Here is a 16,117-nt window from a genome sequence, read left to right on the forward strand (position 1 = left end):
AAACAGCCCAGTTGTTCAGGCCTGGGCTTGAGGGCCTGCTGCAGACCACATGGCTCCTATCTGCAAAAACCAAGATGAACCAGGTGGATCTCAAAGCCAGGCCCAGTGTGAGAGAAGCAGGTGGCACCCCTGAGAGCTCACACGCCTGGGGGCTTCAGGGATGGGTTTTTAAACAGAGGGGTGAGAGCGGAACACGACCAGGCAAGAGTGTGGTATGGTGGCCTTTAATCCAACTTCAAGTGAGTTCTGAGGAGCCAGCAAGGCCCCCGGACAGAGGGCAGGGCACCCACGGCCAGCATGCTGCAAGAGCGGCCTTGGGAGCCACGGGGAGACCTGCAGGTCGCTCACACAGAAACGAGCCCGCCTCCCAGTGCTCACCTTGGCCCCCACCAAATCCCAAGCTTCCTTCTAAGATGTGAGAATGAACTGTCCCTCACCACCGCAGTGACAAACCCAAAACAAACCCTAACCCAAAGGAAGGACTCCTCCTTCAATCGCTTAAAATGAATCAGTGCAGAGCGAGGTAAAGAGCCCTGTGTCACCAGGCTGAGCCCAGACAATTGCCCTCACACAAGCCTGCGCCTCTTGGAGTCCCTCCCCACAGCAGCCTCCTGTTCGGCAGGCTCCCAGCCCAGTGGGGACACCAGGTTCAGCAGGGGGTCCTCGGAGGCTCGGCCGAAGAGCGCCAGCAGCAGGGCCACGCCAAAGCCGGTAGCTCGCTCGCCCTGTGGACAGAGGGGAGAAGCTGGGTTCACGAGGCCTCGGCCCGGCCCCCAGCCAGCTGGGCCTCTGCTCATGGGACTTTCTGGGTGCCCTGCACTCCCCCGCCCCTTCTTGGTAAGGGCATCCTAGAGCACAGGGTCTTGGTCATTCCCCCGGGTCAGGATGGGGTTGGGCAACGGACATGGCCCTGGGCACTCTGGCTCTGACCCCCAGTCCCCTCGGGGTAGAAAGGGGGATCCTGGGCCTCCTGCCAAGGAGGGCCTGGCTGGGAGAGGACACACACAGCATCCACTCTGTTCCCAAGGATGCAGAGACTGGAGGTCAGGGGACTGCAGCTGGGCAGAGGCTGGGCCTGGACAGTGTGACCCACAGCACAGAATGAGTTCAGCTGGCAGCTCTGGAGCCAGAGGGACTCTATGGACAAGAGGTAGGGACTGGCCAGACCAGTGAGGAGGGGCAGCAGAGCCTAACAGGAGGGCGGACACCTGTCGGGGTGGCACTCACAGCATGCACCGGTGCAGCGATGTCCAGGTGGACCCAGACCCCAGGCCAGTCGAAGCCAATGTGCGAGGCGATGAAGAGGCCAGCACAGGAGCTGGGGCTGTTGTCCCGATCCTGAGGAGCCAGGGCACAGCGTCACTGCCAGCTCTGGGCAGGGGAAGGGGGACGGGTGGTACCTGGATGCCCATGGCTCACTCTGGGCCTGTCCACCCTCCCCACGCCCCTCATCCTGGGCCTCTGCTTGGAGCCAAGTGGGTGGAGGGACCCAAGACAGAGGCTGCTCCACTCAGCCAGAGAACAGCCTGACGGGGCAACTGAGCAGCAGTGGGAGAACAACCTTCTGCCACGTGGCAGGGATCCAGGGAGAGTTCACCCTCCCCCCAAGCCTTCTCCAGAACACCCTCCTCCCGGACACACATCTGCGCCTCAGTCTCCCGCACGGGCCCCCATCCGCACTGCTGCCCCACCACGCATGCCTCCTGGACACACAGCCTCAGCCTACCGCCACCGAGTTCTTCATGTCAGCCACGGCCGAGGTGAACTCGCTGAAGTGCAGCTCGGGGCAGTAGACCAGGGGGTGCACCAGGTCCCCGCACTTCCGGCCGGCCTTCACGCAGGCCGCTTCCCACTCAGCACTGTTGGTGAGCACTGCAGCATGGTACTTCCCCGTGGCGATGCCCTGGGTGACAGCAAGGCGAGGGAAGCGTCCGGAATGGTGAGGGCAGGAGAGAAACACAAGAGACAAAAAGGACGACGGGCACCAACGGAAAAATAAGGAAGCCAACAGAGAGGCAGAGAGAGCCAAATTACAGAAAAGAAAAAAGTAGTGAGAGAACCACGAACATCCAGCATAGGTTCTGAGTCCCAGCTTCCTGCACCCTCGCCAGGCATGACCACGGTGCCTCTCTCACCTGCCTCACGCACCTTAGGGCCAAGGGGGTCCAGCGCCCCAGGGCTGCAGCCCAGGCACCCACCTGAGCCCCGGTCAGTGTGGCCATGTCCAGGATGATGTCGGCCCCCAGGTCTTTGCAGGCATAAGACACGCCATCGGCCAGCACCAGCCTGCCCTCGGCATCTGTGTTGTTGATTTCCACGGTCCTAGGAACAGCAGAGACCCCAGCTCAGGCACGAAGACCCTGGGGCACTGAGAGGACTTCCTCTGGAACTAGGGTGACCCCACTTAGAGGACCCCACTCCCAACACACATCTGTCCTCTGCGAGGCAAAGCAGGCAGCTCGCAGGGTGGGAAACACAGGGGCAGCCCGGCCAGAGGCCAGGGGAGAGATGGGCAGGCTTACTTTCCAGAGTACAGCAGGTGGATGTCATCTGGCCTGGTGGCATTGGGCCCCACAGCATTCTCTGCCAAGCAGAACACGGCGTGGAGGTTGTCTTTGAAACCCTGGAGGGTGAAGTGGCAGAGGCTGCACTCACAGACTGGAGGCCCAGAAGGGAGAACTGGAAGCTCTCAGACTCTCTATACCATCCTGGGCAAAGTCCTGCCAGCTCCTAGGGCTGAGGTTCCCCGGGGGCTCCCAGGATCCTCCAAGGCCTGTGCCAGGCCACGAATGCACCTGAGGTGCGGCAGAGCTACTCCAGCCAGGCCAGTCCCGCGCCCCTCGGCCTCTGCCTCCCCTCCACAGGGGTCAGCCAGTGGTGTGGTCCCCTGTGCACACACATACACAAGCACACGCACACAGGGCAGCAAGAGTGTGGCCTTGTGGAAACAGAAGTGAGGTTCTGCTTTCCCGACGCCAGAGTGAAGGGCACCATGTGCCCAGAGCGTCTGCCTGTACAGGTTCAAATCACCCCGCAATCCCTGGAGCCTGGCCCAGGCCGCAGGCTCCAGAGCAGGGGGCTCCTGTCCCCTGCCCTCCCTGCCGCTGCTCCTGGATGGACACCAGCTCTGATCCAAGACACTTCCCCTCTTGGCACAGAGTGGCCCGGCCCTCCCTGCAGCCACTAGGGCTCCTCCCAATGGCTCCATGAAACGCAGCTTCTTTCTGGGGTCTCAGCACAGCTGAGGCTTCACCACAAGGGTGGGCCCCCACATGGGCACTGGGGAGAGCTGGTGGGGAGTCTAGCCATGTGGGTGGGGGCAGCAACGGCTCGGAGATTGCCCCTGGGCCTCTGCTCAGTGCCTGCCTTACAAACGGCCCGACTCCCACACAGTGTACAGGACAGATGCCCTTGGCCTCTGGGGGCCATCTGAGCTCCTGCCCTGAGACTCCAGGTCCTGACAATGGATCAGCACAGACAGGGGCCACAGAGCCTGCAGCCTCACTTACCTGCTTGATGGCAGCTCTGAAGGCCCCCAGGATGGCTGCAGCACCTCCGCAGTCTCGCTTCATGCCCGGCATGGTGGTCTGCAGCAGCACAAGGAGCCAGGAGAGAGGGTGAGTCGCATGAACTTGGAGGCTGGCTGGCCTCCAGCCCCCACCCCTACCTGCATGTCACATCAGGTCCCTGTGTCCCACAGAGCACCCCTAGGCCATGAAGACCTCTCGTGAGGCCACCTGAGCACCCACAGAGTGTGTGAAACTTCAGCAGGTCCAAGGGGGTGTTCTCCAGAAGCAACAAGAAGTAATGGCCAAAGACGGGGAGGAGGAATGGGTGCGATCCCTTTTATTTCAGCAGTGCTTTGGGGCCGTTGAGCAGTGACTGCGGTGAAGCGGGGAGAACAGTGGACGCCCAAGGCCAGGCTGTCACACAGACACAAGCACCCTGACCTCCAACACGCAGCTGCCATGTCAGCCTGGGGTCTGTCCGCAGGGGCTCTCTACCCACTTCTGCACCCAAAGTGTGAGGAAGAAAGCGAGGTGCAGGAGGCCTCTGAGGCTCACTTAGGGTCAACCGGCCAGCACTTTGTAGACCTCAGTCAGGCTTCCAATTGGTGATCAGAGCTCCGCCAGGACGTGGAATCCCAGAAGTGACGCGTTCGCCAACTCGCCTGTGTTCTCCACTAGTCACAGGTGCCTGCTGTGCTTATGGGGGGAGCGAGCGTGGGGGCCCTCTGGCTCCCTGCCTTTCCAGTGCCCCCTCAAGTACCCCAACAGTCTGGCTCCCAACGGGGCAGACCTGCTGGAGTGTGCACTGCTGAGAGCTGATTGCCTCCCCTCAGGCTCTTCCTCCCCAGCCATAGCTGGGGCTGCAGCCTGCACAGCATCCTGTCCACTTGTCCTCGGGAGCCGGGGCCCTGCTCCCCCTACCCCCTACCGAGGCCTTCTGACCCTCCAGCCCCAGCCACATGCTCAGGGGCTCTTGCTGCCTCCTACTTCTCTCCAACCCTGCTCAAAGCTCCCTCTAACCTGGCTGTCTGCCCCACCCGCTTCTTTCTGCTCTACGCCTCCCCATCTCCTCACAGCTCCATTCCCAAGCCACTGCCATCCTACCAGCAGGAAAGGGGACTGTCTCTGCCCGCCCACACTCAGTTCCCATCTCCCAGTGGAGATGGGCCTAAGGAGATGGCCACCGGAATCAGCCATGTGTAGAGCCACCCTCCTGTCCCACAGGAAAATGGTATCGTCTATAAATGACTTGGAAGTGGCTAGACACCTTTAGATTTTATAGGTTCCCAACTCGAATCGACAAGTTCGTATTCTAAATCAACAACAGGTCATCAGATATAAGGATCTGTGCTTGAAACGTACTGAGTGATTTTTGAACCCTTAGTGTATTACATGAGCCTTGGATTTTAGTGGAAAGTATTTTTAGATATAAACGGAGCTGCTTTTATAATTAAGTTGAGTGAAAACGATCCATCCAGCACTATTGAAAAACAAGCCATCTTTCTGACCTAATCGGCAAGAAAGTGCAAGATTTTTTACATGGAAAGATGGAACCCTGAGTGTGGGGTCAAACCATTTCAGAAGGGCCTGCACAGGAAATGCCTCCAGATGGCTACTCATGGGACAGCATGTGTTCTTGTCACAAGTACCACCTCCCAATCACAGGAAGAAAAATGCCGAGCTAACGAACATAGCTCAGTTGATGGCATGAAGTCTGCAGTTTCTCATGATGTTCCTAGTGGTGCTAAGATGCCCTTTGCCCTCTTCAGTGGGTCGGTGCTGCCTGGACGCTGCAGAAGCCGTGGTGGAAGAGTCAAGGAGCCCAGAGTGGAGGCCGTGGCCCCAAGGGAACCAGGACTCACTGTGCTCCTCTCCAAACCCTCTGGGAATTCCCTTGCTGAAGCAGTGACATTAATTTTTAAGGCGATCCTGAGTCTAAGCCACGGTCACTATTCTGGGCAACAAAACGTGCTGCCGCCGCTTGTGCCTCTGCTTGCAGGCCTGGTCGGAAGGGGCTCAGGGCTGGGCATTTAAGTGACGAGCACAACCAGCCACTCTGCTCATGGACGACAGATGAGATGGTTTGCAGACTTAGGTGTTTGCCAAGTATTTCCTAGCAAATGAGCAAAGTGGGCCTCTTTGTCCAGAAAACAGCGGACAGTGTTTATTACCACAGGTAACATTTGAACTTCGAGCACAAATCAGAAGGTTGAAAAACTCACATGGGTCACCTTGACAGCACCCTTCCACTCAAGGACTTACAATGAGCTGGACGGTAGTATCACTGAATGTGAGTTTTTGATATTTTAGGATTAGATGTGTCCCAAGTTGGATCTTCTGCATAATTCTGTGGGCCAATATTCTCCAAATTACTCATGTATGATATTACAAAACCACATGTCTAAGGTCAACACAGACTGCTAAATTTTGCTGTAAAACAGGACAGAAGTTCCACATTATCACCACCTTTTAAGAAAATACTACTTGTTGAGTTTTAGTGTAACAGCAAAGCATATCCATGGTTATCTGAAAGAGAAACTGGGCTATTTCTGTCCTTTCCAACTATACAATGCGAGAGGCTAGATTTTCTTGATATATTTCAACTGAAACAACATACTGCAACTGACTAAATGCTCTGTGGCGTTAGAGACAAGATCTCAGTTACTGTCCCTGCGACAGACACTAAGGAGATCTGCAAAAATGTAAAATGCTACACTTTTCATTTTTTTCCATTTTGGAAAATATAGTTGTTTTCATAAAATTACACTGTGCATGTTCACATGTAAGACACCTGTATTGTTATTTTAAAATGAATTACAAGTATTTTTACACTTCTCAGTTTTAAATTCCGGTACAGTAAATCTAAATGGGTATCAAACATTCTGAACAAACCTCTTTGTAATCAGTACTTTTTAGGAGTGCACCTAGGTCCTGGGTGGTGTCTGAGACCTGTCCTTGCTGATCCCGATTTGCCTTTGAAATCCTTGCAAACAGAGCTATGACTAGTCTTGCAAAATTGAGTCTTGCTGGCAGCACTCAGCCCTTTCTGAGGAGTGACCACTCCTGCACCAGCTGCTCCTAACACAGCCACTTGTGTTGGGCTTCACCCCGGGCCTTGGGTGAGGCTGCGAGGTCTGGACAGATCTATCAGCCATGGAAGACTCACTGTCCAGCCCAGTGCTCGGCAGAGTACAGCCCAGGAGAAGCCCAGGGTTCACCCCAAACTGACACAGAGAAGGCCCCAGTGCAGGCACAGGTGGGCAGTTACAACTGGGCCACACCAAGACACCTGACCATTCAGTGCCGGCAGGCCAGTCTGACCTCAGGTGGAGGCCAGGCCCTGCTCTCATTTTTGGAGGGTGACCCGGAGCCATGAAGGGCGCCCTGAGCTCTGGCAGCTCTTCCAGCTACCCCAGACCACTGCCTCCCTGGCACTGTGCAACTGAGGACAATCGAAGTGACACTGGGTGCTGGTGTTTCTCCTGAGTGGACAGCAGGAGAGCTAGAGCAGAAGGACTGGGCCCCAGGGAGCCCTGAGTCTCGCCGTACAGGCACAGGCCAGGCGCGCACGGCTGCTGCTATCGCCGCAGGCCAGCAACTCTACATAGTGTTGGTTATCCTCTTCCTTTCCCCCGGACACATCTTCTTAAAGTTTAAACAACTGCTGTGGCCACTGTCACATTTTAATCCTATGAATAAATGATTAGTGTTCATCTATCTTTATTCTTTAAGCAACACTCTCCTACGTGTCTGCGAGCACCAGCCAGCCACAGACGTGGCCGCGGCATACAGACTCAACAGGCTGTGTCCACCTGGGAGCAGTTCAAAGGGCAGGAGCACTGGGGTGCTCTGCTGAGCTGGGCACCCCAGTGCTGTGATGTTCTGGCCTCCTGCGCTCCAGCACAGTGACAGGGCTGAGGAAGGCTCCGAGCCAAATGTCTCATTCTGCCACTTTACGTGGACCCTTGAGCGTGGGTGGAAGATGTTTTTGATCCATAGACATTTGAACTTGAGGATGGATCCCAGAGAGCTGAACATGGTCATTTCCATAGCTTCTGGAAGACACTGTGAAGTGGGGTGTTCAGGACCCTCTGCCGTGGTCCTCTGGAACACCCCGGCATCAAATTAACAGTGTTCTTGGACCAACTATGAGGGAAAACAGCCTGACAACTCTGCTGGACATAAATGTGTGACGACGATTAACTGCTCAAACTTGTGAAAGACAAAGCCCAAATACAAATACTGATGCCACAGTCCATTCCAACAGACCAAGCTATTTTTCCTATTTTAAAAATCCATTAATATTTAAAGAGTTAATACATTGCTGCTTTCTATACTTGTAGTGGATTTTAAAAAAAATTTACTGGCATGATAATATGCATGGAATTCAATAAAAGAGAATGTTTGCTGTTGGGATTATTTAAAAACCTTTATTAGTTTCATTTTGTGATTAGTCCTGAAAATAATTTAGTTTAGAGGAGAGAGGTTTTAAGAAACGATCATGCACTCTGCAAACACAGCTGACAGCCTGAGCAGCAACTGAGGTGGTGGCTCAACATCAGGGAGGCGAGAGCCAAGCTGGAGAAGGCAGGCTGGGCCCCTGCAGCTGCACGCTCGGCCCTGGCCCTGGCAGAGCGCGCTAGGTGCCAAGGCGGAGTCAATGTTTCCAAACGCTCTGAGTTCCCAAGAGGCCTGAAATCCAGTCTTCCGTGAGAATTCTTCCTGTTCTTAAACGTTGGTAACTAACTCAAATTTTAACACATCATCGGACCGACGGGGCACATCCGTGAGCCCTGCGGGCTGCTGCCAGCTTGTCAATGCCTGCTCTGAGCTCCCTCTCCTCGTCCCCTGCCTCCTCACACAGGGGAGGCACGAGGACAAAGAGCTGCATGGCAGGGTGCAGGCAGAGACAGCGCTGCGGCCACAATGGTGCTTGCTCTTCAGGTGCTGCGCTCCAGTGACAGCCCACGGACAGCCACCCCATGTGGGCCTTCTAGGGCCACCGCCAGTGGCATCTGCAGGGGACTTGCTCCCTGCGTCTTCTGTGGGGTCATCAGCTTCCAGGGGACCTTCTTGAGGCCACCACTCAGAATTCTCTCCATGGAAACCCGGGGACATGGTATTGCCACGACTCTTTGCCTTTGCCTTTGCCTCCTTGGACTCTGTGTTCCTTCCCTTTTAATCATTTCTACCACTTCTCAAGGGTGCCTGTCCAGATTGTGTGAGTCCCGACTTCTGTTTAAAATATGGGTATGAAATGCAAGGGTCCCTCCACAAAATCGTTCCTCCTCGGAACAGAAACAGGCCCCTGCCCCTCTTGGCCCAAATCTGCCGACTCAGCTCTTAGACCCACGCCCTCCCAGCCCTCCGACCACCCAGAGCGACGGCTCACCTTCCCCTTGATGCTGAGGCCCCCGGTGTCATAGACGATGCCCTTGCCCACCCATGCGATGGTCTGCGTGGCTCCGTCAGGGGTGTGGCTGAGGATGGCCAGGGCCGGGGGGTGCAGGGCCGCTTTGCCGACGCCGTAGATCCCTGTGGGCGGGGAGAGCGTGAGGCTGGGCTGCGTGGGTGGAGACTCCCAGAAGGCCCCGGGTGCGGCTGGCCATGGCTCCTGGACGGGGCATGGTGCTGCCCGTGCTGAGCTCCCCTCCCCTCCGCCCTGGCCGGCGTAGGACCGGGAATGCGAATCCGTTCCAGCGCAGAGACTGGGAATGAGCCCGTGCACAGGACTGGTAGGCAAGAAAACTCGCCGAGGGAGAAACAGTGTATCCTTTCCAGGAGGAAAAGATCAGGCCTGCAGGATGAAATGACTTTTGTACAGGGGTTCAAGGCCGCCCGGCCACACGCATCCCCTCCCCTGAGGCCTCCCGCATTCACGCCAGCACCTCCCTTTCCCAGTCTGCTCCCACGGCCTCTGCTCCACTGCCTTGCTCTGCTTTACATGCTTCACTTCCAAAAAGACCATGGCCCGCTGAAGGGCAGAGGCTGGGCCCCAAGGTTCCTCCATCACTGAGCTGAATAACAATAGCAACCAGACAAGCACTAACAATGGCTATCCCGTGAGCTCCTATTCATCCTGCAGGATCCACTGCAAAAGTCACCTCCTCTGAGAAACTTCCCCACATAAGGAGCTTATGTGTCTGTAGTAGGTGCCACTTAGATGACTCCCAGTGTCCCCTCTGTGGGGTACTCTGCCACCTCAGAGTGGCAGAAGCAACGAGACACCTCCTGGAGGTTACAAGGAAAGATGGGAGCGCCCACCCTGCTTCTTACGCGGCCCCGCTCTCCCTAGAGACCCCAGCTGCTGTGCTGAGTGCCCTGGTCAGGTCCACGGACCAGGAGCTGCATCTCCCCGAAGCAGCCTCCAGCCCTGAGACTGCCCGGAGCCTGAGGGGTTCCCTGTTAGCAGCAGAGGGCTGGCCCCAGGCGGAGTCAGTGACCCACGGCTGCAGCGGGGAGACACCCAAGCCACAGAGGGGTCCCTACCCGCAGAGGTGCCGAAGGGGCCACGCACTGCAGCTGCCAGTCCCTCTATTTCACAGCCACAGATGACCAGGCCTGCGACAGTCCCCAGGCTGCCTGGAAGCCTCCAGGTGGCCGCGCCACAGCTGTCCTTCCTTGTAGTTCCTGAGCAGTGGGAGCGGTCCTAAGCCATCAGGGAGGGCCTGAGAAGGTGGCCTTGGGGCCGAGACTTGCAGGACAAGACAGCTCACGCCATCTGAGCGCCTTGAGGAAAAGCATTCCGGATGGAGCGAGCCACCCATGCGAAGCTCTGACATGGGCATGAACTTGTGTATTCGAGGAACAGAAAGGCCCTGCTGAGCTGGCATGTGCAGGGCATGACGAGGCTGCAGCGGGGGAAGGACGTGGGTCTGGCTGCTTCCAGAATATGCCTCAGAACCTGGACGGCTGCCGCTGTCTCCTCCAGAGACGGTCAGCTTACCAGGCTCTGGCCTTGCGCTGGGACAAGGGCTGCTTTCTTTCAGGTCACAAGGAGGATAAAGTTGAGGACAGTGCACCACAGGCCCCGCTGGGCCTTTGCCTCCCAAGTTACCTGGCCACTGCCTGAGGCCCAGACCCATGGGGTGGCAGCTCCCACCCACCTCCGAATCCTCTCGTCTTCAGCTCCTCATCCCGGATGACGGTTGGGGCGATTCCCAGCTCTTTTCCAACTTTGTTAATCTCCTGGACACGTTCATGGAAAAAACACGAAGACATGTGGAGATGGCCAATCAAGGCGAGGCTGGGGCTCGGTGCCAGGGATGAGCCATTGCCTGTGCAGTGGGAGCACAACCAGCCTTGGAAGCCAGCGGCCTCGACTCTCTTGATTAAACCCAGGAGAGCAGGCTCCCGCAGCAGGCCCAACTTCCTGCAGCTCGTGGCTGCAGGCCTACTGTGGGGCCTCAGCGAGGCCTTGTCTGCCCCACACCCTCTGCTGAGGCTGCTGGCCTCTCGAAGCTGGGTGGATAGAACTCCACAGGAGGCAGCTCCAGGGCTCCTGGGCAGGGTCAGAGAGCACAGTCATCCCCAGGTCTCCATGACACCCACCCCGGCCAGCCTCTCCCCTGGCAGAAGGCCACGCACCTCAAGGAAGATGTCTGTGTTCATTTCATTGCAGGGCGTGTCCACAATGCGGGCTGCCAGCCGCACACCTTCCGTGGCAGTTACTAAGCACTGGGAAAAAGCAAAAGGTGGTCACTGGGCCTGGTGGGAGGGAGATGTCCCAGGGAATCCAGTGGCATCTGAGGTACACACCCTACATCCCCCTGGGAGGCTGCAGGGCTGCACCCGAAGCATCAAGGAGGCTGGTGGGATGCAGAAGCAAGACCCATGCTGGTGCCCCTCCCCAGCAGCTGGGCCCCACCCTGCAGCCTACTGCCCAGACCTCACTCTGGGGTCCTCCCGAAGTCCCACCCTGCTCCTCCCCTCATCTGGCCTCTGCAGACCAGAGCCTCTTCCTCAGGGCCTGAGCACCTCCACTCAAGACCTTCTCGAAAGCCATCTTCCCCAGCAGCTTTCCAGGGGCTCCCGCACACTCTCCCCTGAGCCCAGGCGAGCTGCTTTTCCACATGCATCCACGTGGGCAGGTCACAGCTGCTACAGCACACCCAGGTCTGGCTGCCTTTGTCACTGGGCAGCACGCTGGCACAGGGTGTGGAAAGGAAGAGCAGACCCTGCCTCAGGGAGCGCAGGCATCTCCTCGGCACACAGCAGCCAGTGGGAACCTGAGAAAGTGGACCACACGGCCTCAGGTGTGGAGTCTGAAACCCCAACACTCACTCAGGAAAGCAGCCGGGAACCACACAAGTGTGACTGTTGATGCCACATGTGCCCAGAGAATGGCTGCCCCTGACATGTAGCAGACAGCAGTGGTCCTGCTCCTGCATCAGCCAACCTGGAAGCCTCGGCCTGCCCGCTCTTCTCTGCCGGTAGTGCCTTGTTCTCAGCTGATTCCCAGGACATCCTGCCCCACCTCGCTCCTCACTGCCCACCCTCATGCCTCAGAAGCTCCAGGCAGCCGGCTGTGTCAGCACCTCTGAGCTGGCTGGAAGGAGACGATATTAAGAGAAAGGCAGCCAGGGGCCCGAAGATGCACGCAGTGACAATGAACTCATCATCGGCTCCCCAAGGCCCACTGTGTCAGGAAGGGCAGGCACAGGGTCAATTCGCCAGCCTAGCTGCCACCTCCGCCCTGTCTGATTGCTGCAAGAGCCACTGTCTGTCCCGGGTAATTAAACCCCAATGCCTCAGAGGTAGAGACCTGGGACTTGACAGCTCAGATATGAGCTGTGTGTGTGTTCCTGCCACCCGGCGGCTCTTGTCCTGTCTGAGAAGCACATCAGGGCCACAGGACTGGCTCTGAGGGAAGCAGGTGTGACCTGGCCGACCCCAGTGAGCTCACAGCACTGCCACAAAGGAGTGAGAGGGCAAAGAGTGCAGGCCTCAGTTTCTTCATCACAGGAGGAGAGCATTCATTCATTCTGACCCGGTCACCATGCTAGATTCTGAGTCCAGAGACATCTGAGGGACTGAGGCCAGGAGAAAATGGACCACCCACCATTAAAGCTTCAGAAGAGCAAGGTGGAGGTTGTAGGCCTTAAGAGTACCGGAGGATGGATGGGGACTGAGGAGGCAGCCCTGGCAGGGAAACGGGAGGAGGCCATGGCAAGGCCACACAGGGTGTCAGACCCTGAACAGGCCTGACAGGCCGAGGGACAACAGGAACCACTGAGCCTGCGTGGGGAGCAGGGTGGTGACAAGGTGAAGGGGCACTGTCAGGTGTGGACCGGAAGAGGGAGGGTCTCAAGGCTTCCGGGCTGGGGCCTAGAGCACAGGCAGCCGGAGCTCAGAAGGAACGCCACAGAGACGGGTGGGAGTGCTCCTCAGTGTCCCCCGGCAGATGGGGTCCAGAGGTGGCTGACGCCAGGCAGGGAGGAAAGGGTGAAGTCAGACAGGCTGTGAAGGGACTGTGGGAGGTGATGGGCAGGCTCCAGACAAGTCGCCATACTTCAAGGAAGGGTGACAGCAGTCCAGCCCAGCAGCCCAGGCCTTAAAAGCCACACCGAGGAGGAGGCCCAAACTAGCTTTTGGTAGGGGAGGGTAAGGAATTCAGACAAGCAAAGCAATCAGACTGTTTTTTAAAAGTTTGACAATGAAGAAAAAAGGAGAACTCATTCAAGATGTCAGGGACAGAAGCAAGCTCCTTCCTTCAAAGGCAAGGACTCTGGCTGAGGGGAGTGGTTTTGTGCCAGCGCTGTGAGCTTGCTGGGGTTGGATGAGGAGACAGTAGACCAGGCAGGGTGGCTACCAAGTCCTTAGGTGGGGGACTCGCCTAGGACTCAGTCTTCTTGGAGCCAAAATGAAAGGTAAGCACTGAAGCGGGAAGGGGGGCCATCTGGTCTGGCTGCTGGGGTGGATACAGAGGTAGGCAAGGCCACAGGAGTGGGCTTGGGGACAGCTGTGTGGGAAGGGAGCCCCGCATCAGGCCCATACACAGACTCAGAGGTTAGAAATCCCTTCCAGCCTTGTCTGCCTGCAAAGCGTTACTCTTAGGATCAAGTGAAATAACATATGTAAAAGCGCTCCCTTGATGGATTCAATACACACAGACAAGAGATTACTGGTGTTCAAACATGAAGGTACCTGGCTAGATGCTCAGTCAACACTGGCATACAGAACAGAGCCCTGCAAACGAAGGCCGCCCTGGGGGAGAGGGGCTCCCCAGAACCATGGCAACCCTCCCGTCCCCCTCTGCGGGAAGGGGAAGAGCTCCCCACCCGAGCTCCCACAGCCTGCACCTCCAGACACCCACTTGCAACGTGGACACTTTCACTGGCCCGTTGTCCTGTCCCACCAGGAAAAACTCCACAGTGACAGTCCTCTTCTCGGAGCGACGGGAAGCCCCCGAGCGGTGTGTGAAGAGTGGGAAGGCCCGGGCCAGGGCGCAGGCTGATGCGAAGATGTCAGACTGCTCACAGACCATCTGCAGCACAGGAGGGTAGGCAGAGGAGGGGCTGAGGGCCACGGGGACTGTGACCAGGAGCTGCCCGGCAGTGACACTGTCTGACATCAACTCCCAGTGGATGAAACCCACACAAGCGGACGCAACAGCAGCCACGATCCCATCCCCCATGCCTTCCCTGGGACAAGGACCTGAAGCAGGGTCTTGCTACGTGAGAAAGTAGACGTTGGCCACCAGAGTTGTCGAGTGCCTCAGCAGACATGAGCACAAGGCATGGAGCCTCAGACTTGAGACTCGGCTTCAGGACAGGCAGTGATCTCTGGCTGGCCACCAAAACTGATCTGGGCGAGGCGGCTTGTGTCTGGGCCTGCTGCCCTGTCTGGAGCAGGAGTTGGGAGGTGTGAGGTGCTCCGGGTCACAGGCTCAGTTGTGGGTGGAAGCTCTGAGTGCCCTGGACCCACTTGGGACCTCTCCCTCAGACACACTCACCAGGATGCAGCGCTGGGCTCCGGGTGGCAGACAGGTCCGCACCAGCCGGGTGAGGAAATGGGCAGCCGAGGGGCTGTTGTGCCGACTCACTCTGGAGGGCAAGGCTGCCACGGTGGCGTAGTTCAGGTAGAGGGGACAGCTGTCCGTGGGGTTGGGGTTGAGCGTGGCCAGAGCAGCCTGCCAGAGCTAGATTCGAAGGGAGACAAGACAGAGCGGACTTCAAACGGGGCCTCGTGCCAGGACCCCGCCTTGCGGGCCACGCCTGCATTTCCTGGGCACCCCACCGGGCCACTGGACGCTTGTGTCTCTGCTGGCACCATGCCACACTCGTGGAGCGAAGCCTAAGGGCGTGAGGTCCGCGCCGGGCCCCTTTGCTTCGAACACTTGCACCCCCGGGTCGGACGGGGCTTGGCCTGTTTCCACTGGCGCCGGCTCCGGGGCCGAGCGCCACGCGGAAGGGCAGGTGGCGGCCGCCCTCGGCTACTGCGGGCGGGCAGGGCCGCGGGGCGCAGGCCTGCGCGCAGGTGTCGCGGCCTGGCGGGCGGCGCCGCGCCCGGGACAATGGCGGGGCCTCTGTGCGGATGCGGGCGCGGGCCCGGGCCGAGAACCCTGGGCGGGGCCTGCGCTTCCGCGGGGCGCATGGCGGCCGCGGCCCGCTCACCTCTTCGGTGACCCGGGGCTGCAGCTTCCCGCGGACGTGGCTCCAGGGCACGCGGTGCAGGTGGTGCAGCTGCCCGAGCAGCAGCAGGGGCCGGTTCTGCGGGTCCGCGTCCCCGGCGCTGGCCTGGAACTGCAGCCCCACGTTCGCCATCTTCCGCCCGCGCCCCCCGCCGGCCGCCCCCCCCACCCTCCCCGCTCCGGCCTGGCCCGACTCGACTCGGCACTCGGCACCGCCCCGCCCGGCCGGCCGCCCCGCCTCCCCGCCGCGGGCCGCGCGAGACCTGCAGGGCCCGCCCGGGGCGCGAGGGGGCGCCAGGGGAGGCGGGCGGCCGCGCGAAGGGGTTCGGGCAGGGCCTGGCCGCCCACGGGCCCTGCGAGGCCTGAGTCCCGCCAGCCAGGCCCTTGGCCGGCCCAGCAGGCCCTGGGGGACCGCCCAAGGCCGATGGGGCACCAGCGGGCCGCATAGGTGGGGTCGGTCGGCCTGGCTTGCGATCCTTGGGACCGGGCCGGCTCCCGAATCGCGGCACTGTCCACTGCCTGGTCTGGCGGGCACGGTGTCCACAGTCGCGTCCTGCCCACTTAGTAGTAGACGCCCGGCTGATGAGAACCCCCGTTGGCAGGTGCAGTCCTGCCCGGGAGTGGGGTGATGGGGCGTGGGTTTCCATCCGGGCCGCGCCCGTGCAAGCTGTCTTCAGCCTCGCACCCCCTTCAGGGAGAGGAGCTATCGGAGTTGCCTGTGTCACCTGCTGGGCAGGGAATGTGAGGCACATGCTGGATGGTGGAGGAGCCCGGGGTGAAGGTCCTGGCAGCTCCAAGCCTTGGGGAAGGATGACCCTGGAGTCGTTTAAACAAAACAGCCCGTGACCCTGCGATGCCCTCATCCTCACTGCTGCAGGACTTGGTTCAGCACCCTTTCAGTGGCCTCCAGATAGTTCCATGCACCACTCTTCTTATTTTGAATTTCTTCATGATCAACCTTAAAAAATAGCAACGC

The 16,117-nt window shown here is 58.7% G+C and overlaps 1 protein-coding gene across 2 annotated transcripts; it reads right to left on the minus strand.

Moving 5' to 3' along the window:
- Positions 1-208: 208 nt before the first annotated feature.
- Positions 209-15,318, minus strand: Npepl1 (aminopeptidase like 1). Of its 2 annotated transcripts, none has more exons than XM_004840953.3 (12): positions 15,125-15,318; positions 14,464-14,649; positions 13,825-13,995; positions 11,097-11,186; positions 10,616-10,697; positions 8,902-9,044; positions 3,510-3,587; positions 2,523-2,623; positions 2,199-2,322; positions 1,727-1,903; positions 1,228-1,338; positions 209-725 (listed from the first exon to the last, which is right to left on the minus strand). In XM_004840953.3, exons 1-12 carry the CDS (start codon positions 15,272-15,274, stop codon positions 567-569), a joined length of 1,572 nt encoding a protein of 523 aa, XP_004841010.1. In that variant the 5' UTR covers positions 15,275-15,318; the 3' UTR covers positions 209-566. The 2 variants fall into 2 exon arrangements, with proteins under 2 accessions (XP_004841010.1, XP_004841011.1); XM_004840954.3 differs by lacking the exon at positions 15,125-15,318 and adding an exon at positions 14,748-14,942.
- Between the last annotated feature and the right edge of the window lie 799 nt (positions 15,319-16,117).

Source organism: Heterocephalus glaber, unplaced genomic scaffold (genome assembly GCF_053883595.1).
Source record: "Heterocephalus glaber isolate CG9 unplaced genomic scaffold, H.glaber_assembly_v1.0 deba00001673, whole genome shotgun sequence".
NCBI lineage: Eukaryota > Metazoa > Chordata > Mammalia > Rodentia > Bathyergidae > Heterocephalus > Heterocephalus glaber.

Bases quoted from the DNA above. Each gene is read 5' to 3' on its own strand.
- Npepl1 (XM_004840953.3), bottom strand. From the start codon at position 15,274: ATGGCGAACGTGGGGCTGCAGTTCCAGGCCAGCGCCGGGGACGCGGAC. The intron at 11,187-13,824 runs GTGGGTGTCTGG...GCTTTTTCCCAG, and splicing joins TGAAAGTGTCCACGTTGCAA to TGCTTAGTAACTGCCACGGA. The intron at 1,904-2,198 runs GTGGGTGCCTGG...GCTGTCACCCAG, and splicing joins CCACACTGACCGGGGCTCAG to GGCATCGCCACGGGGAAGTA.